At 37.6% G+C, this 26,083-nt stretch overlaps 1 protein-coding gene across 16 annotated transcripts in view; it reads left to right on the top strand.

Annotated features, from left to right (window-relative positions):
* KLHL13 (kelch like family member 13) overlaps nt 1–26,083 on the top strand; it is a 398,306-nt gene that overhangs the window by 318,752 nt on the left and 53,471 nt on the right. For 3 of the 16 annotated variants that reach the window (XM_070258111.1, XM_070258110.1, XM_070258112.1), the window contains exons 3-4: nt 10,031–10,103; nt 12,595–12,660. The exons of 6 other annotated variants lie outside the window; for them this stretch is intronic. In XM_070258111.1, coding sequence (XP_070114212.1) covers nt 10,075–10,103; nt 12,595–12,660 — 95 coding nt within the window. In that variant the 5' untranslated portion in view covers nt 10,031–10,074. Of the gene's footprint in view, nt 1–10,030; nt 10,104–10,709; nt 10,864–12,594; nt 12,661–21,464; nt 21,743–21,850; nt 22,289–22,471; nt 22,887–26,083 lie in introns of those variants that run through there. 7 more of the 16 variants (XM_070258107.1, XM_070258103.1, XM_070258108.1 and 4 more) reach the window with 6 other exon arrangements.

The following is a 26,083-nucleotide window of genomic DNA, read 5'->3' as shown; positions in this document are numbered from 1 at the left end:
GAAATGACAACAAAGGATTTAGAATATTACATAAACTTAGTTGATAAAGCAGCAGCAGAGTTTGAGAAGTTGGGTCCCATTTTGAAAGAAGTTCTACTTCGGGTAAAATGGTGTCAAACAGCATCGCATGCTACAGAGAAGTTGTTCATGAAAGGAAGAGTCAACGGATGCAGCAAACCTCATTGTTGTCTCATTTTAAGAAATTGCCACGACCGCCCCAACCTTCAGCAAGCACCGCCCTGATCCGTCAGCAGCTATCGAGATGGAGGCAAGCCCCTCCACCAGCAAAAAGATTATGACTCGCTGAAGGCTCAGGTGATGGTTAGCTTTTTTAGCAAGAAAGTATTTTTAATTAAAGTATGCACATTATTTTTTTTAGACATAATGCTATTGCCCCCTTAAGAGACTACAGTGTGTTGTAAACATAACTTTTACTGGGATGCCACCTCATGTGACTTGCTTTGCTGCGATATTTGCTTTATTGTGGCAGCCTGGAACTGAACTCGCAATATCTCTGAGGTCTGCCTATAAATCCGTAGAGACAGAATGCCTTTTAGTCATTACCAGGGACTGTGGGGAGGGCAGAATACGGAGCAACTGCTGAATGCATATGGGATTTTATTTTGAGGTGATGAAAATATTTTTGGACAAGATGGAAGTAGTGGTTACCCAGCATTTGCAATGCACTAGATGCCACTGAATTGTTCAGTTTAAAATTGTTAATTTTGTGTTAAGTGAATATCACTTCAAAAAAAACCCAAGAACTCTACCACAGAGTGTGTAAGTGTGGCATTGTGTAAGAAGTAGGCTGATGTTAGGTTGTGTACAAGCGTTTCTTGTTTTGGCAGTTTCGTATTTATTTTTATAGTTGCCTTCTCATTATGGTAAGTTATAGCAGTTTTCCATTTGCAGTAATAAGTATAAAATTTTCCTTTCAAGTTAAATGTAAATTTAAAGGGTTGATTTAAATTAAAAAAATAAATAATGAAGGTAGTACTGAGATATGACAGATGAAGGCAATTCACAGATGACTGAAGAATAAGAAAATTTAAGAAACATTACATTCCATGTTCAAGCCAAAGAATTTTTATTGAGTACTGCTTGGGTCCTGGATGTTCTTCGTCAAAGGTGAATAAGACATGTTTTTTGCCTTAGATACTTTCAACCTAATAAAGGAGCTAAGCCAGATCTATAAAGAAACCTAGGAAGAGACTGAATGTGACAAGCACTAAGACTAAAAACAAACAGACTGAGGTTAATTCTAGCTACCTATTGGATTACCAGTACCATTGAAGAAAGTGCTGGGATATCTAGTGAGAAAATGAACCAAGAAATTTGCTTTCGACATTAGGAACAGGGAACAGAAGTTACTAATAAGTGTAACCCACAATGTATTCACGTTCCATATGCTGTGGCCCTTTCTGCCTCTACCTTTTTCTCTCTCAGTAGTTTGCAGTCATCCTGGGCTCCACCTCTCCCTAACAACCTCCCATTTGACGATTCTGTAATAGAGGGCTTAAGTAGTGGACTCTGCAGCTAGACTGCTTGGGCTCAGGATCCAGTTCCAATATTTATTAATTGTGTAACTTTAGTCATGTCAGTTGATTTTCCTATGCCTTAGTTTTCTTTTCCATAAAATGGGGATATTAAAGTATCTACATTCTAAGGTCACAGTAAAGATTAAATAAGTTAAATGATTAGAAGGGTAAAGCATTTATAATACTCCTTGGCATATGGTAAGTGATCAACAAATGTTAGCCATTACCATCATCTGCAGTCAGTAAGTCCTGTCTATTCTGTTGCTGAGAAATCTTTTTGAATGTCCGCCAACTACGGCTTTAGTTTAAGACTTCTATATTGTCACAATTACAACGGTGCCTTAACTTGTGTTGCCGCCTGCTCTCCCCACTGTCCCTCCATCTCACTTGGCTGCCTGACCCGTTTCTGTTTATTCTTATACACTCAGCTCAGGTCTCACCTCTGTGAAAATTTCCCTGATTCCCTGTCCTAGCCCATTAGTGCGCTCCGTGTGTGTTCCTATCACCTGGAGATCCCTCCACTGGAGTGCATCTCCCATAGTGTTGCTGCTGTACTCGATATTCCCTGGGCCGGGACCACCTTAGAGTTGGGGAACAGGGCTTACTCAGGTTTGAACTTTCAGCCTGAACACAGCCAAAGTAGATGCTTATTAATTGTTTGGGCGGACGAATGAATGGCCTCTGGCTGTAAAAAGTTAGCTTACGGTCTTCATTTCAGAAGCTTAGGTGAGTGCACGTAAGCCTAAATAAGAACAATGTATGGTGAGTGCTCTAAGAGTTTAGAAAGAGGGCATTCATTTGGTGAGTGTTGGATAAATCAAGTTAGGCTTCAAAAAGGTAGAGCTTGATTTGGAACTTAAGAAGAGGCAGAACCTGTGTGAACAGAGGAGCGGCCCCAATCTAAGCGAGGGGAATGTTTTATGAGTTGAATGGACGGTGGCCGCAGAAAAAACCATCTAGCATCTCCCAAACAGAAGAGACCACCTAAGGAGAGTGTGCGTGTGGGGAGGGAGGGAGGAGGTATGGGTTGAAAAGTACAAATAGTTCCCAACCTATCAATGGCGTGTATTCTAGAGGTTTATTTACAAATCATTTGTTTGGACATGATACATCATATACATGTCAGTGAGGTTTCTGGCACTGCCCAAAATATTGTATTTAACCTACTTTTGTAGCTGGTCTGTCCCAGGGACAACGTTAGCCTGAGCTCCAGGGCCTGGATGCAGAGGGCCAGGAAAGGCATGGTGGCTTCTGGGCTGGAAGACACTTATTGGTACAGGAAGCTGAACTTTGTTGCTCTCCTAGGAACCTTTCTGCACTCTTCTACATCTCACTTTCTCTTTATCCCTAGAAAATAGTTGCTCCATACCCTGAGGCCCTCCTGCTGTTAACTTCCTTCAAATAGCACCCCACCCCAGGATGTGTGGATTCCACAAGGCTCTCTCTCACCACCAGCCTTCCCCATTCCCTGAGGGCAGCAGCTCTTTGCAATTTGAAGAAACTTGACTGGACTCATTCACACCAAGGTGTGAATGACTAACTGGTAGTCCCCGCATCCTGGCAGCTGTACTTATAATTTTAACAGGCTGCTTTTTAGCTCAAATGAACCCATAATTGCTGGAATTTCTGGCTGTAGTACAGAGCAGACAATGGGAAAGAGCGAGAGAGATTGGGAGGGAGAGAGAGAAAGTGAAAGCACAATAGTTGGAGAGAGACAGAGTTTGCTGGCGAGGGAGTTGGCACTGTAGGAGAAGACATCTTGGGACTGGGAAAGCTCTTTCCTCTCCGCCTGCCTCCCCCAAATTGTTTCTGTGTATTCTTCTATTGAATCCATAGAAACTATAACCTGCAAATTTTTTTTTTTTGATAATAGCTCCCATGGCAGTTCTGGGTAAGGTGGTACTGTCTTTGCCAGTTGTGTGCAATTCTGGGATGGCCCATAATGGGAAATGGGGTTGAATAAATAAAGTGGGGCTGGGGTTGAGGGAACATTGAAAGTGGAGTCTACAAACACATTCACACAAATAATGAGTTATGGAAGTTTTTTTTGTTGTTTTTTTGGGTTTTTTTTAAGATTTTATTTTTCCTTTTTCTTCCCAAAGCCTCCTGGTACATAGGTGCGTATTTTTAATTGTGGGTCCTTCTAGTTGTGGCATGTGGGATGCCGCCTCAGCGTGGCCTGATGAGTGGTGCCATGTCCGCACCCAGGATTCGAACGGGTGAAACCCTGGGCTGCTGGAGCGGAGTGCACGAGCTTAACCACTCGGCCACGGGGCCAGCCTCTCATGGAAGGTTTTTAAAGAGAAGATTGAAGTGATGAAAGCAGTAGAGAAGGCATAATTCATTCTAAATTTTGGATTAGAAATGATGGGGTGGCAAATCCACTCTTGGCTTATTTATTTATTTATTTTTTGGTGAGAAAGATTGGCCCTGAGCTAACATCCGTGCCAATCTTCCTCTGTTTTATATGTGGGACACTGCCACAGCATAGCTTGATGAACCGTGTGTGGGTCCATGCCCTGGATCCAAACCCATGAACCCCAGGCCACCAAAGCGGAGCGTGCAAACTTAACCACTACACCACTGGGCCAGCCCCATCGGAATCCTATTTTTTGCTACTGTTTTTTCATTTTTCTGGGACTTCTTCCTTTAACTGTTAGTGTCTGTCTCCCTGCCTGTCTGACTGTTCTCTGTGGCTTCTGAGCCAATCTTTCCTTTGGGATTCAGGATCCGAGAGGCTTTTATAACTCTTATCTTACAACTAACCCTTAGGGACTTATACACTATGTTTCTGTGTCCCAGTAGCAAAATTCAAGTTCAGAGTTAGCAAAACACAGCTCCCTTTTGTAAGACCACATTGCTTTCATTTAAATAAAAACCTCCAGCCTTTTTGACCGTACCCTAGAACACACCTGAGGATGGTGATTAATGATCTGCATCAGTTAGCCCTCACAGCCACAAAAGCCTCCACCCCTCTCCCTAACACTATGCATGTGTTAAACCATGTGTGAATAGGCTCTTCCCTATGGGGAACCCATTGTCTTCTATTCTTCATATTGTTCATTATGTTAATGTTTTTGATATTTCTACTCAACCGGTTAGCAAAAGGGGGAAGGCAAGGGATGAGACAATTGAGAAATGAGGAAGGGATTTGAAACATTTCCTTAAGCCTATGTTGTAGTTCTCATATTGGAACAGAGGATTCATAGGTCTTTAATCAAATATGCATATTTTTCTCTATTTTGAAAGTTACAGAAGCATGTTAGCATTGGGCCCTCCTGTGCTTCATTTGTGTATTTCACTGTTGACTGCTCACTATACCATTTGAGTTACTAGTTATTGGTGATACGCAATGGCTTGCTTGGTTGAATTCACTATTTTATTTTTTGGCTCTATCTAGTGGAGCAGTTATTGTCAAAGTTGGATTTTGTGGTTTACTCTTTCATCATCACTGGTTACAATAACTTGATAGGATCTAACAATTCAAAGAATATGCTTTTGTCCTTTTCCGTTAGCGGTCTGTAGAAATGACTGGTTTTAGGAGATGCTGTTTCGTTTTTCAGTGTTCACTGGTCTAGGTGGTGACGAACCAACGAAATGCATTTCTTTAGTTTCTCTCTTTACCAATACTGTATTGACTTAGACAAATGATGATCGACATTTCTCTTCCTTATTGTAACTGTTTCCTTTGCTCAGTTCAGTTCAGCAGTCACTTATGAACTGATCACCCTTCCATCCATCCATTACCAAATTGTCGTATACCTACTATCCTGGGCCTCCCGGTAGGCACACACAGGATTGATCACACAAACATCAAAAGGAGTCATTTAGGTATACTGTTTGCAATTGTAATCTTTCATTTATTTCTTGTCATTTACATCTTAGTTTAGGAAGGATAAGGCCCTTTAATGATTTGGTGTTTAATTATCATCAGAAAACTATGCTTAGTCTTGGAGGAGAGAAGAACCTACCTCTGCTGACTTGATTTCACCAAAATTCCCTCCTATAATTGAGTTCGTGTGTGACAGGCACTGAGTTAGGTATAATTAAAATATAAGGAAGACCCAACCACAGCTCTCAGGAGTTTATAGTCTAGTAGAAACAGTTATAATCCAAGGAGAGAGAAGATATAATATTCAAAGTGCCATGGGAATTTAGAAAACCTAGCACCGGATTCCACTCCGGGATGTGAAGCCACTGAGGCATGAGAGAGTGATGAGGATCAAGGCTGCCACAGGGAGAGAAGCCCAAGGCGTCCTGCCCTACATACCGATCTATATCATCCTCCGGGAAGCATAGGACGTCCTGACCTGATCTGATCTGATTCTTATCCAAAGTTATAGGACCACCCAATAACCGGACCCCACCTGCACTGATACCATTTTAACGATTTTTTTTCATGATCTTTCCTTTGTCTTGTAAGGAAATTACTCACATACCTGTGCCTTATAAATTTAGCTCTAACCCTCAACACATTGCAGCTCTTCCTGCCCATGGGTCCTGTCCCCATGCTGCAGCTCTTTACTGCCCACGGATCCTGTGCCCATGCTGCAGCTCTTTACTGCCCACGGATCCTGTGCCCATGCTGCAGCTCTTTACTGCCCACGGATCCTGTGCCCATGCTTGCAGCTCTTCACTGCCTGTGGGTCCTGTCCGCATACTACTCCATGCTATTCTCTGAATAAAGGAGCACTACTGCCAGACCTTAAGAGTCCAAGAAATCTTTCTTTCGACTCCTCGGCTTGCTGAGCCTGCATCAAGAGTATGGGATGTTTGAAGTCTATGCCAAGAAATTGGTAAATGCGGGCTAAAAGGGAGCTCTGAATTGGCATTGTGAAGGTATTTGTGGCATAGGTATAGGTTGATCATTCTGCAGCTTTAATCATATAGCATCCTATACCTTCTATGACCTATTCCTCTCTTCCTCTGGAGTCATATTTGTATTTTTTCGCTGAAATAAATATTAACACAATACAGAATTGACTAATGAACACCGAGTTAGGTGTCAGGGGACCTAGATTCTTGTTTTCCAGTTCTCTCAGCAGCTGTGTCACTTGAGCCAAGTCATTTAATAACTCTGTTTCTTCACTAGTAAAATGGGAATATTAACATCTGCATTGCCGACCTCAGGGTCGGGGTGAAAATGAAAATGAGACTCTTAAAAATTAAAAGGTATAATAAACTTTTTTACTTGGAATTCTGCTGGCTGCTATCGCCTGACATTTAAAACAAGTAAAATACTTCGTGGAGTATCTGGATAGGAAAATTAGGTTGAAAAGTAATTGACAAATAGAAATATTCTTACTTCCTCATTAGCTCCATATGTCTGCCCTTATGTCTGTGGAATGTCATTTAGCTTATTTCTAAGTTTCCAAACTAACATGATAGAATTTCCTTCTTCCCAATGGTTTATCATGTATATCTTAGCCCCTTTCATATTCTCATTATAACTATTAAATAGTAATGGATTTAAGACTTAGATTAGTAAAATCTGAGTTGGTATATTTCATAGTCAGTCTTGAATGATTGATATCTGTTTTTAGTTTGAATTACTACCCTCAATCATTTATGTTACTGTATAGTGGTATGATCTGAGTTTTGTTACATTTTAGGGATACATGAGAGTTATGATTCATTCAGGTAGGAATGGGAGGTTATGAAACTGTGGCCTTCTTCTTCCTTTGCCATTTTTCCTAATCCAGTGACATTACAGGTGAGTTATTAGTAGTAGGAAAAGGCACTTCCATTCATTTTCTTCCCTTTGACTCCACCTTTCCCATTAGATTGACTGGTAATGCTACTGGAATCTCACCTGAAATATGAACTTCTGGGCTCTAGGAATACGAGCAATTGCTCCCCATGTAAATACCTCTGAGCAAGCCTTCTTTAGATCAATGGTTCTCAAAATCTGTCATCCAAGGATGTTTCAGCACCACAGAAAACTCAGTCGACCACTTAACACATCCTTTCTGAGCCACCTTAGATGCACCACAAGAAAGGAGAAGAGTACTGCTATGCATGAGATAACATGATGATGCTAATTTTTTCGATGGAATGTAAGTGAATTATTTATACTAGACTAAGATAGACCCTGACATCAAAATCACTAATAATATAAGAGTCTTACTGCGGACTACCAGAAGCTAGTTATTCCTCTCTTTTCTACTTGTACAACTTCTAGATGAACTTGTTCATGTGAATTTGGATGAAATACCTATTCTAGTTCAAAGTATAATATAAAATGATTGTTGCTTTCTTTCTGCCAGGCCTGAGGGAAATACTCTGGCAATTGTTCTGTTTTCCACACAACTAAATGAGGAAATGGTCTGGCTTATTTTTTCTTCATTTTAAAATCTATGGTACCATTGATACATAGTTTAAAAACATTCTTCCGAAGACCCAGTGGATTAAATCATTTTTATGTCCCCTACGTACTGCCCTCTTTTGAAGATTTCTTGAAAAAAGTGTGGTGCATGTCCAAAATCACATTCTCCATTTTTTTCTGTATTTGAATTTTTTCCTTACAAGTTAGCAAAAGGAAAGTGGTCAACTTTTGCACTCAATAAACAAGAAGGAAGGTGTAGACAGCTTTTATCTGGGCCATTTTTAAACCATTGAGAGAATAAATTCAAGTATTAACTGCTTTTTGAAATTATTGGCAGAATCCTATTAACCCACTTTAACATAAAGTGATTGAATAAGATGAAAAGATTTTTTTTGTCCACATAAAAGAAAGCACCATGCTTTTTGCATCATTGCATAAATCTAAGAGATTATGCATACAGAAAAAGGATGAGACAAAGCTGAATGCTAAATGCCAGCATCAACGAAAGCTTGTCTGAGTGTTTGACACTGAGCATAATGGGGTGTGGTTCCACAGGGAGAGAACACTAAATATTTACACCCCTGGACATGTTTCTCCAGGAAAGCTTCTTGTCCTAGATTAATCTCCCAGCTAACACTATTATCTCTTTTTTAACACACCCCCTTCTTACACTTGGATTTTCTCCCTTAATACCACATGAGATTCTAAACCTTCTGGTTCCAATTCCCTATCCTCATTCTCTCATCTCTTTCTGTGGGCTTCACAAATTCTTTTTCTTTCTTGTATGGACCTTCAGGTGAATTCTCTTGATTCACTCAAGTGGTAAAACACAATCACAGTTCCCCCTCTCTTATGGCTCTTTTTTCCTAAAGATCACTGCTCCGTCATTCAGCTATTCTATTGGTCTCCCTTTCTCATCAATACTCTGGAAGTTTTGAAACTGAGCTGTGATGTATACAACCAGGGATGTTGCATAGTAATGCAGAATTGCTGCTCAATACGGATCTAGTTCTCCTCACAATTTTTGTCCTTTCCTTTTCACACTGGAGAGTGGTGAAGGAAGTTACTGAGATTAGTGTGTATGCGAAGTCTGGGGAGGTGTGCTTCCTTAGGCCACTTACTCTCAGGCTCTGACTTTTGCCTTAGTGTCGTCTCCTCACCATCTTACTTCACTTTACAGGCAGAGGGTCAAAAAGGTTTCTTGAACATTGTGTGCTAAACTTTAGGAAGAACGCATGGTCTGTATAGTGGAGGAGCATTTATGAACTGTAGACTCAAGTTACCATGGAAAACATCACAGAAAAGAATGGAATTTGAGCTGTATCTAGAAGGGTGAGTTGAGTTCAGAAAAGTGAAGAGGGGAAGAGAGTTCACGCGGAGGACCTCTGGAGCAAAGGAGAGAAAGAACAAAGCAAGCTTGTGAGATATAGAATGGGAAGTTGTTGTTGCAGATACTAGACAGTGAATTGAAAGGGTAGGGTGGCCAGCTTGTAGTGAGTTCTTAGTGCTGGGCATTGTTGCTTGATTAATTCCTTCAGTGATCCACTCATTCAGCAAATGACTTTTCATAGCTCATAGGATAAAATCCAGACCTCTTCAGTGGCACGTAAGGTCTTCTGTGATGTGGTTTCTGGATACCTTGAAATCCACTCCCATCAACACTGTGTACCCTAAACTCCTTCCAGTCATATTGAAGGCTTTCCCCATCCTCCCAAAATGTTGTACTCCCCCAAATCTCTGTGTGTCTGAACAGACTATTTCTTCTAGAGTCCACCTGGTGAATGTCTCATTCTTTAGCCTCAGTTGCAGAACTATGTTCATTGTTCCTCTGCTGTTGTAGAATCCTGGGCATATATGTACTACCAAAGCTTCTGCGCTGTATTTTGTGCTGTCAGAGTATGTGCCTGGTTCCCTCACTCACCTAGGGATTGTGTCCTATTCGCCTTTACATTCATGTCACCCAGCAGAGTACCTACCTACCACATAGCAAATTCTTAACAAATATGTGTTGAATAAAATATTTATTCAACACTTAATTTATATCGTGTATGTTTGTATTTTAAGAGAGTCATCTGGAAGCGATGTAATTGATAGATTGAAGATTGGAGATGCAGAGCGACCAGTTATATGTTTTTTCTTTTTGTTTTTTGGGGTTTTTTTGAGGAAGACTGGCCCTGAGCCGACATCTGTGCCCATCTTCCTCTACTTTATATGTGGGATGCCTGCCACAGCATGAGTTGGTAAGTGGTGTGTAGGTCTGTGCCCAGGATCCGAACCAGTGAACCCGGGGCTGCTGAAGTGGAATGTGGGAACTTAACAGCTATGCCACTGGGCTGGCCCCCAGTTATATGTAATTTTTGAAGTAGCTCATTTGTTAAAAAGACAAACAAACAACCAAACAGTAGGGGGTAGCGTCCTGGAAAATTGATAATGAATGAAGGATAGGACTTACTGACTGACTACTAGGGGCACGAGAGAGGGAAGAGTTAAAGATAATAAATATATATGGTAATGGGGCAATTAACAGGACAGTGGCCCTTGAAAAAATAAAGTTACTTTCAGGTAAGCATGGTCTTTTTGAAGTCAGATCTCCTAAGTGTTAGTATTTGCGTCACCCCACCTCTGCTCTGAAGATGAACACTTTGTTCTTGTTCACCTTCCTGGAACTAAGCTCAGGATTCATGTGGTTCTGATCTTCATATCTGATCAGGAGTTAAGATATGAAATATAAATAGTTCAACCACGCTGACCACAATTTCCTATGAAAGGGAGGTGTGCAGTGCTTAGGTTTTTGAATAGATAAACCTTGTTTCTGCTTTTGGGAACTATACTGAAGTGTTATACCAGCCAGATGCACTGGGGTGCGCTACTATGTAGCAGAGCCTAGCTGTGCATCACAGCTCTCAACTTTAAAACTCCAGAGAATTTGATGAGAGAGGAATCCACAAGAACATGACAAATGATGAGAGTTCAAACCTTAAGAGAAAAATGGGCTTATTGGTAAGAGACCTTTCTTTTCCTTTATTTACTGCTGTTACTTATTCATTAACATAGCAAGCCTGTTGTTTTCATATGTGGCTGTGAAGCGGTGTACAAAAATCAATTTTATATGTATTGTAGAATTCAGGAGACATATTGGTAACCATGCAAAAATCATAGGAAGCATGTATAAGCCTGATTTAAAAAAAAAAACACTAGGTAAATTTTACTTTATTTCAGACTGTGGTGTAGATTTATTTAGATAGCTTAAATGTAATATAGGTTTAGAAATATATATATATTTTAAAAGTTAAAATAAATAGTGACTTGTGTAGAGATACATAATTTCACTCAGTTACCAGAAGGTGGCACACCAGATTCTTCTTAAATACACAAAGGAAAGGAATAATATTAATAGGAATATAAAATAAGCTGTATTTAAAGATACTTTAATGTATTTTTCAACAAAAAATAATATAATTATTATTTGCTTGGTGAGGCTTAGGGCTAAAACATAACAAATATGAATTTAACCCATTGTAGCTTTTTATGATTCAAAAATAATAATTTTTATGTGTATAGCATTTTAAAAGTAGGCTTCAAAATAGTATTGCCATTAAGGAGATGCTGTTTTGAATCTGTCATTCTAAAATAGAAATAAAATACTAACTCTCTTTTGTATAAGAAGTCATTAGATTTAGCATAACATTTTGTATAAGGTCTCTGCCAAGGTCTTTCTAAAGATACTATTAGACTCTGACTTTGATTTAGTTGTGACTTTAATAATGCAATAGTGCTTGTGAAATGAGCCAGCAAGAAGCCCAAACTGTTTATTTTGAAGGAAAAGTTAGATAAGGTTAGTACTTAGTAACGTTTGCTTTCTATAAGCTAATAAAAACATAAAAGAAATAAATGTCAGTAAGTTAAATTTTGTGTTAGAGCTCCTCAGACACCTGCCAGCATCCTTTAATTTTTTGCGAGTTGACTGTTGACAGCATATACTGCAGTGCCTCTGTAGTAGTCTCTATTTTTAAAACTGCATTCCTGAGGCAGCACCAGGAGTATGTCTGTTCATGTTGCCTTTTGTATTAGCCCAAAGGAGTTAGATGTATGACAGAACTTCACAAAACAAAATCTTCTGGTGAGGAGACAGTACATCTATTTATATGTTTTTATTAATTACAAGCAGTATGAAAATAAGAAAATTGGTAGTAAATGAACCCAGAAGAACATTAGCCATCTGTTCTCTGAAAGCTTGTAATGTGTGTTATTTGCTTTCAGGTTTTTATGGCAAAACAGTATATCAGCAAAGAATTGAACTTTAGGCTTGCAAAGCTAGAAAATGACAAAGCATTCCAAGGCCACGTATATATTTACTGGAAAAGTGTTTCCTTGTGTCCAAATTTGGCTAGTTTAGTCTTTTAGATCAGCTGCCAATAATGTTGTATTTAATGTCAGTCTTTATTCCAGAATTTCTGAAACATTAAGAGAGCTTCTAAAAACAAATAGAATCTTATGGCTTTCTAGTTAAGGTTTTTTTAAAGTTAATTTACACATTTGAAAATTGTTCTGTGTGGAAAAAAAATAATAAAAAATTTAAAAAAATTGTTCTGTGTGGTCTTAAGTGTTCAGGATTTATAAATATGGTTTGTTAATTTACAGCTAAAATATTTGCAGAGACTGCTTTGAAGAATTTGAACTGAATGCAGTAAAGTCACAATTAACCACATTTTTTTTGCACTCCACTTTCAGGAGACGGAGGCAATTGTCTTTAAAACAAGCCGATTCCAAGGATATATTCAAAAAACCAACTTCAGGGTATGTCCAAGGGTCTGCATTCTCCTCTGATTTTTTTGTCAATGACAATTTATTTTCATAAAAAAGACCCTGAGATGCTAGAAGACATTCAGTCATCAAGGAAACTTTCAGTAACGTCTAGGGTACTGTGTTTCTTAAGACAAAAAAATGATAAATTCTAACATTAATAAAACAGCACATGTCATTGTGTTGTGCTTTATATTTTCCAGTGTGCTTTCACAAACACAAGTTCAGGTGGTTTTTGTAACATTGCTGTGAGTCTGGCGAGGAAAGTGACACCTTCCCTATTTGACAGATGAGGGTAGATAACACCAGAGGTCACAAAGTAGTTAGTGGCAGAGCTGCAGTCAGACCACAGGTGCCTAGCTCTGTCCTCTTCTGCATCCTTCCTCATTGAAAAAGTTCAAAACAAATTTTTCACTTTACTCTGTATTGCACAATCAATATAATTTATAACACCTTTGTTTCCTAATTGCTGTACTTCGTGATTTCCCGCTTTGCATGTGTCTCTTGATCTGCCTCTGTGCCTATCTCTCAGCCAGCTGGAGACCTTGCTTCCAGACTCTCCCAGACCTGGAAGGATCTGGAGTGTGGAAGGGCAAGATAATGGCCATGGACAGTGCAGATTGACAACTAGTGGTGAGCAGCCAGTGTTGATATGCTGAGGAAGGCCAGGAGCTGGGAGAGAAAACAGAATCTCACTATGGCTGGGGTTATCAACCTTGACTTTAAAGTAGCATTTCTCCAAGTTTAGTAGACTAGGCGTGAAAATCAGCTGGAGTACTTGTTTAAAATACGGAGTACTGGGCCCCACCTCTAGACTTCTACTTTTTAAATATTCACCCCAGATGATTCTTGTGTATACTAAAGTTTGACAGCATCTGTCTTGAGATATTGGACTTTTCTCTTGGTATATGTATTGGAGAGTAAAGAAAAGTGCCATTTTCCTTTCAGTAGCATCCATGATCTATGTCAAAGCATATGGGGGCGGGAGTCGGGCAAGGGTGAGGAATGACAGCTATTGCACACATTGCTGTATCTCCATCTGAAGCATATCGGTGCATTATGGTGACTATGCGGTGTTTTAAAAAGGCTTGTGTTCATTTTAGACTTGAAGAAACTAAAGGGCAGAAAGATTGCCGCCAAAAGGTGAAAAATAAGTGAGTTTTGATATTTTAAGAGTTAACCTACCCTAGTTGTTTCAAATTTAAGTTAATTTTTAAAAACTGGCTAGAAAACCAGGGTTCTGGATAGTTAAGACTTTGCTGTAGCAATATATTTATGCTTACTCATGTTTCATATGTGAACATGCAGTCTGCCTGATGAGATTGTAAGGGATTTGTGGCCAGGGAATATGTGTTCTTTTGTATACTTGTAGCATCCAGCAAAGCCATCGGTTCTCAGTACTTTTTGATGATTGAACTAATTCAGCATGCACATCTTCTCTACAGGTTTTGGGCTGGGCAGATTGAGTTGATTGATTTTGGAATTTGTGAAATTCAAGGAGTCTATCTTACACTGTCAGTAATGGCTAATATACTAAGGAGGCCTCAGTTTAAACAAATGCATTTTAGTCGGCAAATGCGAAAACAAGGTCCTAATTGATCAACTTGCTAATATGCTTGTTCCGTGTTTAGACTGTCAGTTTAAGCTTGATCTTGCAGCCTCTTTGCCCTTTTTGGAATACAAGTTGTTCTGTTCTTTACAAATCTGAATCTCAAGGATTGGTAATTCTGGAAGTCCCTAAACATATTTGTTTTCATTTATGGACTGAACAGTATCATAGGAATTTAAACAAAATGGCCAGACTGTGTAGTGGAAGAGTCATAAAAATGTTCAACAGTGTCTCTGACCTAGATCAAGCTGAGTCAGGAATTAATGAATAAATATATGCTAGCTAAAGGGAAGATATATTTTACTCAAGTGTCAGCTTCAGAATTCCATGAGAAATAGCTGATTATTTAAAACATATATTTGATTTTGAAGACATCAAGTGGTTCTGAACTCACTAGTTGAAGTAGACAGACTTAGAAAGGCAGTCAGGAAATTCCAATTTAAATTGCATCTAGCTAAAACCTAGGCTTAACCTAGAAGGTGAATTCTGTTTTTTCTTCTCTCACATCAAAATTGCATTTACTTTAGTTAGTAATAGGACATGAGATAACGAAAAGAAAGGATTTTCCCTCGTTGGACAACCATTGGAGCCAAGTAATGAAGTTACACATAACTCTAGAACAATGCTTTGGTTAGTTTGTAACACATGAACACTTTTTAAAGCATGAGTTGATGTCTTACATCATAGGATTTTCGCTGAATTGCTAAATATGTTTTTCAGACATAGCATTTTAAATTGCACACTTTTTGGCCAGCTTCTAGAATTTAGACTTACCACCATAGATTTGGCATCTTTCGGTATAACTGTTTCTATACCCCCCGTTTTAGAAAAAAATCTTTAGAACTTAAAATCACCAAAGAGAAGAATTCTCAGTCAGAAAATGAGAAGGATCTTAAAATAGTCTTGAAAATAGAGGTGTACTGAACTGGTTGCTGAGTCTCTTGGATACCACCATAGTCGGCAAATACAGCGACTATAAAGTACACCTTTCAGAAAACTGTTGCGCCATGTGTTATGGCAGCGGGTCACAAGCTTCAAGCTGGAAGTTGAGTTATTTTTGGAGTTTAATATAGTTTCACTCATTATATGGTTAAACCCTTTTATTTTTAGTCAACAATAGTTTCTATGGATAAATGTATAGGAAATTTAAAGTTTTGATGATTAGGCCTGGGAAATGGTAAAAACAAAATTAAAGCAAGTGAACATAAAAAGGGTCCTTTTTCATGGAAAACTTAAGTAGTGTTATATTAATCTTAATGAGTCATTAGGATTAGCTTTTCATGAAAGTGTTTGGTTCTGGTTAGCAAAACATCATTGTGATTATAAGTATTTGTGACCAAGACTTATAGATACTTGGGGAGGAAGAGATGGGCCAACTAGGTAATCTTCTAGATCTCATTTTTGGCTCTTAACATTTATGGTGCACATGTGAATGTTATACATAATAACTCTTTGGGTAAAAAGATATAAATAGAATTTTTTCGAGATTGTAGCATTATTTCATTTATTTTAATTGGAATGTTGAGGAATATGTCAATATATTATTCCAAAAGTCATTCAGTAACTCAGATTTTTATGAAAGTATAGGTATTTCTGAAAGAATGTAGAATACAGCAAATGTTGACTTTCTTTAACTGTCTAGCCTTTTGAGATTGCATATGTGATGTGCTCGTTATTGAAAAGCTTTTCAACCATCATAGATAGACAATATTAGAGATTGTTTCTTCTTATTAAAATAGTTCAGGATTTACAGAAATTAGGATTGTAATATTGCTTATTGCATTGTCTTCATGCAACTTTTATAGTTTTGCTTTTATATTTGATACCACCAAAATTAAAACAAAGTAGTGAAACTATTTGAAAAGCTTTATATGAATGTATTTTTTTATCAGTAGAGCCATATTCCTAATTTTTCTTTCAGTAACACTGTACATTTTAAATGGCTTTTTATTTTGATAAATTTGCAGTTGCAATGTACAAAAACATCAGAAAATCTAACAATTGTTGGTTATTTTATTTACCCAAGGTAATTTAAGCTGATACTTAGGAATTTGCTGAGAGATGACTAAACAGATAAATTTATCATTATTTAAGGTTAGAGCAGAGATTTTTCACTAGAGCAAACATCTTCACTATTAGTGATGCATTTATTTTATTTAACAAAGCATGTATCCTGGGTGATTTTCTTCAACATATACTTATTTTTAACAAGATAATATGTATATTCGATTTTTTTCATTTTAAGGACTTTATAGCCTAAAATTATCAAATTAACAGATGAATATTCCTTTTATCTGAACTCTACTTTTAGTAATAGCAGAATAAATAACAGCATTTAAAACCCTTCCAGGATATATGCTGGCTTCAATACACTTCCTATTTAATCACCCCTCTGCTTATGCATTTCTATTTCAATTTACTCAACTAATACTTATTGAATGCTTTCCGTCGTGCTGGGGTAGTGCTCGATTAGGAAGATGCAAAGATTCAGGAATTCCTTCTGGGAGGAAGAGCAGGAATTTGGGGAGGACGTCTCAGGCAGAAGAAGTTGCAGGGCTGGAGCGAGGGTCTGGTGACTGCATGGCCTCTTATTGGAGCACTGGATACATTATCCCACTTTGATGATGATCAGCTGTCTCTCTAAATTGCTTCTTTCAAATAATTTTAAAACGGCAATTGAAAAGCAAGTATGCAAGTAGCATATATTTAAAAATCATTGATTTCCACCACCTCTGCTCCCAACACACACAAACACTTTGGTTTGGAGTCTAAGGCATTTTTTAATAGATGAGAATACTTAAGAATTAGTTTAGTTTATGCATGTCACCTGTATAAAGACTTACTTGGGCATATGGATTTTGGAATCACATATGAAAGAAACACTCAAGGATAGACCAAAAAAAAAAGCCATAAAGAATATGGATACTACAGAAAACAAAAGGAAGAAGGAAGGGCAAGAACTTCTGAATTTCCCCTTCATTGCTAATCCTTTGTTCAGCTGTAGGGAGAGAGTAAGGGTAGTCAAAATCTGTGGGTCATTGAGTCTCCAAAAACTCTACCTTTCTTATTATTTGCTCAGTCCCTCTGTAGTTTTGCCCTCTTATCCCAACTCCTACCTTAGTCTCGTAATCTCATTCACCTGACCCCCAGTTTTAAAAGGTGCCACATAAATATCAGGAAGTACTACCATTCTGGTTTTCCATTCTCCTTGCAGCCAGCCATTACCTTCCTTGCCCTTACTCTTCTCTCCTTTGGTTCCCTTACCTGTTGTTTCCTGTCTCATTAGCATACCAGCTCCTCTTATTGCTGTTCTCTGACTACTCCTCCCAAAAAAACCCCCACAAAACTTAGTACCCTTCTTTTCCTTTGGAAATGTTAAAGATAGGAAGAGGACTTGCCATCACATTACTTATGCCATTATGGCAGAAGGAATTCTTTGTCCATATACTGATACGTGTGCATGAGTATGTGCCTGCACAACAATTGCGTTTTTCTACATGTTTGTGTTGTGAAGGAGATAGATACTATGTTAATGCAAGGCATAGTGATAGTTACAATAGTCTGTATAACCCCTTCCTGGGACTGCAAAGATCCACACGGTTCTTTTAAGGAAATTGACATGTGAGAAGTTGTTTTCTATGAAAGATGAAATGATGACTTTCCAACGTAGTTGTCTTTGAGAAATATCTGGGATTCTCCATTTTGATTTTAGCAAGGCAACATCTCTGAGTATCTAGTAAGAAATTTTTAACGTATTTGATATTCAATTTCCTGAAACAAATAAAGGAGATACACACACATACACACAAGTATATATAGTCACTCATGTGAACAGTTGTATTTCCTGTAATAAGGAGTCCTGAATGTATTAAGAATTTTGTCCAGAAATGAATGTTTTGTGTGCTTTAAAGTGTTTCACAGTCCTCCTTGGTTGCCATCCAAGTCCTTTTACTGATTGGTAGAACATGAACAGAGCACACAAGTTGGCATGATCTACAGTCTTGTCCAAGTAACACGAATAATGTGGATAGCCCGGATTAGTCTGAAGAGGCATTCTCAGGACTGAAGAGATCCCAGTGTCCACACAAACTGTGGTTAATGCTATTAGTCTTTAGTTGTAGCTGCCACAGGATTAACCAAAACTTGCAGGAAAAAGGTAGGTCAGTTCTTATGGTATATCAGGTGAAGCTGGAGAGAGAGGTCACGTACGCTAAATTCATACGGAAGGTGGTGGGACGGGAGGCAAACTGTAGCAGTCACTGAGTTAAACTTTCCCGTAAAATTGTTTAGAAACATTTACATCAAGAAAAAATTAGACTCTTAGCTGTCTATTTCACTTTTCTCCTCTACTATGACTGGCTTAATTTTACTTACCTTTTTCTCCCTGATCATTCTTAAATACCTTCTGGAATTAAAATTGGGGGAATAGTCTTCCTGCACACTTTTGTATTTTTGGTGTTTCTCTCCCACTTCTATCTTTGAGTGTGTATTTAATTGGAGGAGCAAATAGCTCTCTGTAGTTCTTGTTTCTTCACTTCATGTCATAGAAACACGTGTCTTAGGGAATGGTTTCATCGAGAAGGAGGGCAGTAGGGATTCCAGAGCAGGAAGCCGGGACTGGGAGATGGAGACCTGGTTTCTAGTTACACTTCTGCTGCCAGCCAGCAGCGGGACTTTCGGCACGGTCACTTCTCTGGGCTTTGGTTTTTTTACTCTATACACTGAGGGTACTGAGCAAGATGATTTGTAAGAGTTCTACAAGTTATAAAAATCTTCTCTTTCTACATTGGGAGCCAGGGAATTCTGTTTTATAAGGTTTGACCAAAGAATGTCTCTTTTTGTGGCCTGGGCCAAGTCCCAGCATTGTCCTTTATTTATTACATCTCTTAAATATGCATTTCACAGGTATTTTTAAGCGATTAATGTTCATAAAATGCTTTGAAGAGCTTTTGTGTATGTTGTCTTTCTATCCTGTTTTATGCAGTTGTCCATAATAGAAACCAAGTGTTGTGTAAATGAAATCAGTGTTTCCTATGATGTGAATGAGGGTTTTTGACATTTCCCAGTCTAAATATTAAAGTAGTGGGACACTGAGCTGCATAAAATTATATTTAAAATAATGTTTAATCATTTTCTTCCTTTCACTCAGTAGGTGAGAACATTTTTAGTTCCCGAATGTAATGGTAATTACACTCTGTAGTTGCACTGAAGTTGCCGTCAGGGTAGTAAAATCTGATTAATTTGGACTCTGCTAATGTGTAATTGGGGTGATTTTACCTGGCTGAAGTTTATTTCTAAACGATGTATGAGGAATGGTGTTGTTAAGCAAATTAATATTGTAAAGTATATTTCATGGACTATATTTCTACTTAAAGGAATTACTTTTAAACCCTTTGGCGTATTAGTTGTTTGCTCGCAAGAGATAATTACAAATGACTCCTAGCAATTTATTAAAGCAAAAGAACAAAATATAAATAAATGTCCATCATCAGATATAATGCTTTTAGGGTTTTTGGGTCTTTAAGAGTGCTGGGGGTGGGGTGGGGGAAAGCAGTCTTATTTTCTTTTCACTTTGAATAAATATTACAATTTTTGGAGCGCCACAAAAACAGGCTGTAAACATTAAGTCTAAGAAAAATCTAGACTGAAAATTGACATAGATGATTTGGTGGTATTAGTTGATTTCTTTGGAGCCTAATGAGATAAGACAAATAATATGTTGGGTTTTTATTCAGTTGATTGTTCATAGAAGAATAATAACTTGAGAACCTTTGCAATAAAGTGATCTTCACCTGTTTGTGGGGCTTACCCTCTTGGAAATTTGGAAAACTCTACATTCGTCCTATGTCCCATTCATAAATGTTGGGTAGTCTTTATAGATAAACTGCTTGAAACACTTCACCACCATGTTTTTACATAGGTTTGGGGGTCTTTGTTCTCAGAATGAGAAGTTAATTTGTAATTACTGCTTTGTAATATTTTCATAAGCTGCAAAGTGGTTGAATTTCCTTTCTAAAACATCATCTCCTTCTACATATACCTAATTTGTAGCCGTTTATGTTTCATATTTTTAAATATTTGGGAATACTTCACATTTTTGGAATGAAACATTCCAAACTTGCTTGTTGAGTGTGTGTCTGTGTGTATTTTTCCTTCTTGGGGTTTCCAACAAGTTGCCACTGCTGATTGTACCTGGGACCTTTTTGCTCTATAACTATTAAGAATTATTACTCAAAGCCTTCTAATGTAAAATAATTGACTATGGTTTATTTGTATTAGTGTGCTTCTTTCTTTAACCTTTTAAATATATTTTGGCCACTAAGGTATTGATAAATACTCCTTTCTCCAATTTCTTTGAAGATTTTTATGAGACAGTTTTGTGTGTAGCTACTAAAAAGAGTTAGAAATATAATTTAACCCTTTAAGTTGCTTGACTGTGTTTTGGGGCAGTATTTGTGTATGATAGATTGAATAAAAATTATTTGTGAGGTAGTGATGGCTGACATCTATTTAGCATTTAATAAAGTTTATGCATTACTGGTCAATGTTTCAAAATAAGCTTTCTCTCTCCGTATATGTATGTTTGTGTGTATGTATATACCGTATATACATATGTGTTTGGGTTTCAGAGGGAAAGACTTTTTGCCTGAATATTGATGTGTATCTTAAAGGAAGGTACTCATGATTACCTTAACTGATTTCGCAGTGTATTTCTAGTACATTAGCTTATATATTTTGGAATTTTTGAAAGTAGTTTCTTTCTATAGAAACATTTACCTATGCTTTTTGAATACAAATGAGAACGACTCTTAAGGGACTAAATCTCAATCTTTTTAAAACTAGGAATAATTCAGAAAGAGTATATAAAAGTCAACTACTTAAGTTGGAAGCACAAGTTTATTGTTTGGATAAAAACTTGAAAGTCAATGTGAGCTCTTGGTCATTGCAGTGAGGTTTGAAAAAAGTAGTGGCTTTCATGTCAATGGCGGTCTGCCTTTCCTAAGCTTGCATTGACAGAGATGGACAATTCTGTTTTTAGGTAGAAGTGGAAGGGTACTATGAAGGTAGATATTTGGTGATGATGGCTTGCCTGCATCAGAAGTAAAATTCTTCAGCCTGTAAATAAAGAGTTCAGCATGATTCCGGTTTTATCCTATTTTTACCTCTTAGAATTGTGTAGAAAATTTGTGAGTTTGGCGCTTTAAATAGAAACTTAAAATACCCAGTCACTTTCTGGGCACTTACGATGCTATTTTCTGGCAGTATTTTAAAACAATATAGATGAAACCTCTATTTGCTGTTGCTTTCATGAAATACCTCAAGCTGCCTTTGACAGCGGCTTTAATTTTTGAGCCTCCTTGTCAGTCACTAACCCCTGGAGGTTACCGGAGCCGCTGCTCAGCTTTGGAATGGTCCCTGCTGGACACCTGCTTGGCCAGCAGCATTGGTCTCTCCTCTAGGCAATTTGTGAGCTGTTTGGGGGCGGGGGAGCAGGGAGGGGGGAACGGGAGGGGAAAGGGGGAGAGAAGAAGGGGAGGGCAGCATTGAATTAGATTGTTGATAGCGTCCCTCCGAGGGCTGCTATTAAGAGCACGCCACTCTGTACTTCTCTGCTGCAGAAGACAGAGTGATATTCGTGTTACCACAGCGTGTTGTAAATGTATGAGATTTTGCTCATCCCAGCTTGGAAATAAGAATAGGGAAAGGAGAGCAACTTGAATCAGAAGCTGCTAGAAGAGCGTGCAGAGTTTTGCAGCAGTTTATATTTGTTCTTACATTTTGCCTTCTTCTAACTGGAAACCAGAGAGACTGGCATTTTTTAAACGGGCTTTTCCCATAATGGCATTCTTGTATTGTGTGGCCAGAGCTTGCACAGAAGGAAAACAGGCTGCCGAATTTAGTCACTGATCTCTATTAGCTGTGGCCTAAGGCTATGCTGAGGTTTATATCCCATTTGTATTGTTGCAGCTCAAAAGAAGAATGTTCAGAGGATGACAAGTGTATTCTGAGTAGGTATGTTGTTTCATTTTCATATGAAACCCATCTAATTTTTTTTCTGCTACTGTTGGTCAGAAATCAGGTTAATAGGTTCAGAATATAGTACAGTGCTGCAGTATCCCTGTTAAGGGAGAACAATGGTAATGCAAGCTTAAAACAATACCAAAAAAGCCAAAACCCTAGCCGCTTTTATTAAATAAAGCTGCATTGTGTGGTATGTATGCACAGTGCAGTCTTAAAAAAAATATACTGCAGTCAACGCTTTCCTAACGAGGTGGCACTATTGTTAGAACGATAGAATCATCATATTGCTTTAGGGGACAGGAGGATTTAAAGGAGGTACCTTGCAGCCCTATTTTACAGATTGGAAGCATCGGTTTCAGGGCACTGGCAGAATCGTTTGCTTGTTCTCCGCGGCAGCCACTGCTGTGTCAGTACAGTGTGGAATGGAAATCCTAGTTGGTAGTCTGTTATGGAAACGCTGTTTACTGTTATTGTAGTACCGTGGTGACAACATGCCATTGAAATGGAAAACGAGCTCTCCTGCTATCTGGAAATTCCCAGTTCCTGTGCTTAAAACATCCAGGTCAACTCCACTTTCTCCAGCATACATGTAAGTGAGAGAAAATAGGATATTAAAGTGGGATTTTCATTCATGAATCAACCTTGTGGCAAAAGGGGGAAAAAAAACTCCAAACAGCAACATCTAAAACCCCACAAGATTAAAAACCTCAAGCTTGCTTACATTTAAAGATATTGGCATGCCCACATTTTCGCATTGTTTTGTTTTCCTAGGAGTTTATGTTTATTTTCATTTAAAGTGTTTACTGGTAATCTGATTGCTAATATGAAAATCTAAAGGTATGCCTAAGGAATTGCATAAGGATAAACTTTAATCTTTTACGTTGGTTGGATTTTTTTGAACATTTGTGTATCTGAAATACTTAAGATGACTTCTTTTGTGTAACGGCACAAAAACTGCTGATGATTGATATTGTTGTTTTGTTAAATGTGGAAATGCTTTCTGTAATCTTTTGATTAATTTGAAACATTCAGAGTTAACACATTGATCAGAAAATGTCTTTCAATCAAGACTTTTATACTTGAGTTGTATGTGAATATTAATAAGTTTGATGGTATATCTTTCCCAGTTATAATTCAAGTTCTGAAGTGTAAGTTCGAATTTGTGCAAATTATAGTTCCGTGAATGGTTATTTATAAACATGGAGTTGAAAAGTGTATTATACAAATATCTATTTTAGAAATTTATATTAAGTATATACTGAAATATATTGGGAAGTCATCCTAGAATTTTTGTAAACCTTATTTTTTAAATTTGCGAAGTGTTGCTTTAAAAACAAAATCCAGGAGCTATAATAAAATGTTCTTTTAAAGTATTGTCTGTGATCCTTTTTTTGGTGGAAGAAGGAGTAAGGGAAAGCTTGATTTTTTTTTTTTTAATATTCGTATGAGAAAAGCTTTTGAGTAAAAGTCTGTCTTAACTGTGAGTGTTCCCTTTAAAATATTTTTCAGTATGAAAAATGTGGAAAGTCTTCCTGCTTTACATTAATTGTGTGTTTAGAAATCTGGTGAGTTGACATTTTATTGCTGGGTTTGTGTTTATATGAGGTTCAGGTGCACAATGGTAGCTCTCTGGTTCTTTGAAAGGCTTTCAGCTGCTAAGGAAATATGCTTGTGTTCTCAGTCCAAAAGAAGCAATTCCCTGGAAAGCGCTGAAAAATCAGGACATTTCAGAGTTAAATCCTGTCATCATTTCATGTTCAGATTATTTTTTATGTCCTTCTTAGAGATGCTTTGGGTTATTTTACATGTTTGAGTGTTGAGTGCTTTTCCTATAAAGTTAAAAATTTGAGTTATGTTTGTAAAAAAGAAAAAAGAAGGTCAACTATATTTGTTTCTCAAAAGGTGTATTTGTCAAAAGCGCAAATTAATGGAGTGACAAGGGAGGTGACAAGCTAATGGAGCCCCTGCAAATAATTTGAGAAAATGAGATGAGCCTGTTGATTTTATGAATCTTAGCTGGTGAGAAATGACCATGATTTACCAAAAGCAGCTTTATGGTCAAAACAAAACATACATACCCAAAACTAAAATCAGCGGGCTACAATTAATAATTGTTGCTAATGATTCTAGTATTCCTGCTAGAGTTTACTGTCCACAAGATCCACATTGCAGCTCCTACTGCAGCTGGTTTGACAATTTTTAGAGCTGGTTAAAAAGAATACTTATATTTTATTAATTCATATTAGCCACAAGCTCAGACACAGCTTAATACAACATCTTTAATGAATCACTTTCTTCCTTTTAAGTACTCACCTCTTTGACCTGATGATAAGGATGAATTGATTTAGATAGTAGAAGCTAGAAAATATCACAGGTCTTGTGTGTTGATGTTGATTGTTGGTTGTAAACATAGGTAGAATGGAAAAATATATTGGAAGAGCCAGGGTTAGGCTAAACTATTTTGACATTGGGACAGTCTACATTAGTAAATTCGCCTTAACCTATTTTTCTTTATAAACAAATTAATACAGGGTTAAAATATTATGTAAATATACACACAGAAAATATGTTAAATATAGGAAAGGGCTAGCTTGGGAAGGCTAAATCAGGTTTTTAAATAAATTTTTTAGTTTTTGACTGTTTTAGATAGAGTTCAGTGCCTTACGTGGCCAGAAATAAAAATATCGTGTTTAACATGTTGTTCTCATCAGTGCTTTTTATATTCCAAAACGCTTCTACACATAAAATGATACCTAAGTTTAGCATAATTTTCGCTCTCAAAAACTGTAACAACTAATTTAGAATACTGGGTCAAGTGGCATTTATTTGCTCTCACAGAGTTTGGCTGACAAGCATGGGTTAAATGGTTGTGTCTTTTGGGTCTCAAGTCTTTGCATTGAAATGGAATAATTAAATTCTGACTCTGATAAGTTGTGATATTTTAGGATTTACCTCTAAAATTATGTGTAAACATTTAAAATATTATCTTGAATATAGATTTCTTCACAGTTAATATAATCATTTTTTGTACATTTGCTTGTGTAGCATCAGTGTTGGTTTGTAATGTTTTATCCTTATTTGCTGTGATTTGTCAAAGACATTATGTGGTTTTCATTGAAGACTTAAGACTGAAATTTCAATATAAGATATTTTTAGTTGTAGTAAAAATGTGTTGTAGTAATTGAGCAAGTATGGAAAACATATAAAGGCTCCTTGGGGTCTCTTTCTAAACTCGGTGGAGGTGCTGCTCAGCTGGAGCTCTTGGTTGATGCTGTCGATAGGGCAGTGCTGCCACGCCAGAGAACGTACAATAGAGAACGTTTCACTTACTGCAAACATTGAACAGAAAGGCTGGTTTTTTTCCTTGTAGATTTAAAGTCCAAGTTTGCTTTCCTTCTGCTTGTTCCGAACTTGGATGAGAGTTGAAACCTCTCCGTATTTTCAAGACTTATTGATGAGAAAGACAAGGTTTATGATGATATTAAGGAAAATAGTTTCTTATATAACATAAAGTGCTTTTCAAATTGTTTTACCATTCGGGAAGAGTGGAGTATCTTCAAGACAAAAGATTGAGGAAAATAATCCTTGGCCTCTAGATAGCTTGATTACCAAATACTTAGTCTTTCTTGGGTAGATAGAGACTTCCTTCAGCTTCAGTTTTGAACACTTGCAGGGTGGTGTGCCATCCATGTGGAGTTCTGAAGGGACTGTCTTGCTAGAAATCTGAGTGATGTATTTGTTTCTCTCTGTGCAACGGTAGGGTGAAGTTCAACCTTAGCCTGAGGG

The sequence above is a fragment of the Equus caballus genome, chromosome X, assembly GCF_041296265.1.
Source record: "Equus caballus isolate H_3958 breed thoroughbred chromosome X, TB-T2T, whole genome shotgun sequence".
NCBI classification, from domain to species: Eukaryota; Metazoa; Chordata; class Mammalia; order Perissodactyla; family Equidae; genus Equus; species Equus caballus.
This window is presented reverse-complemented; position numbering and strand designations above follow the sequence as displayed.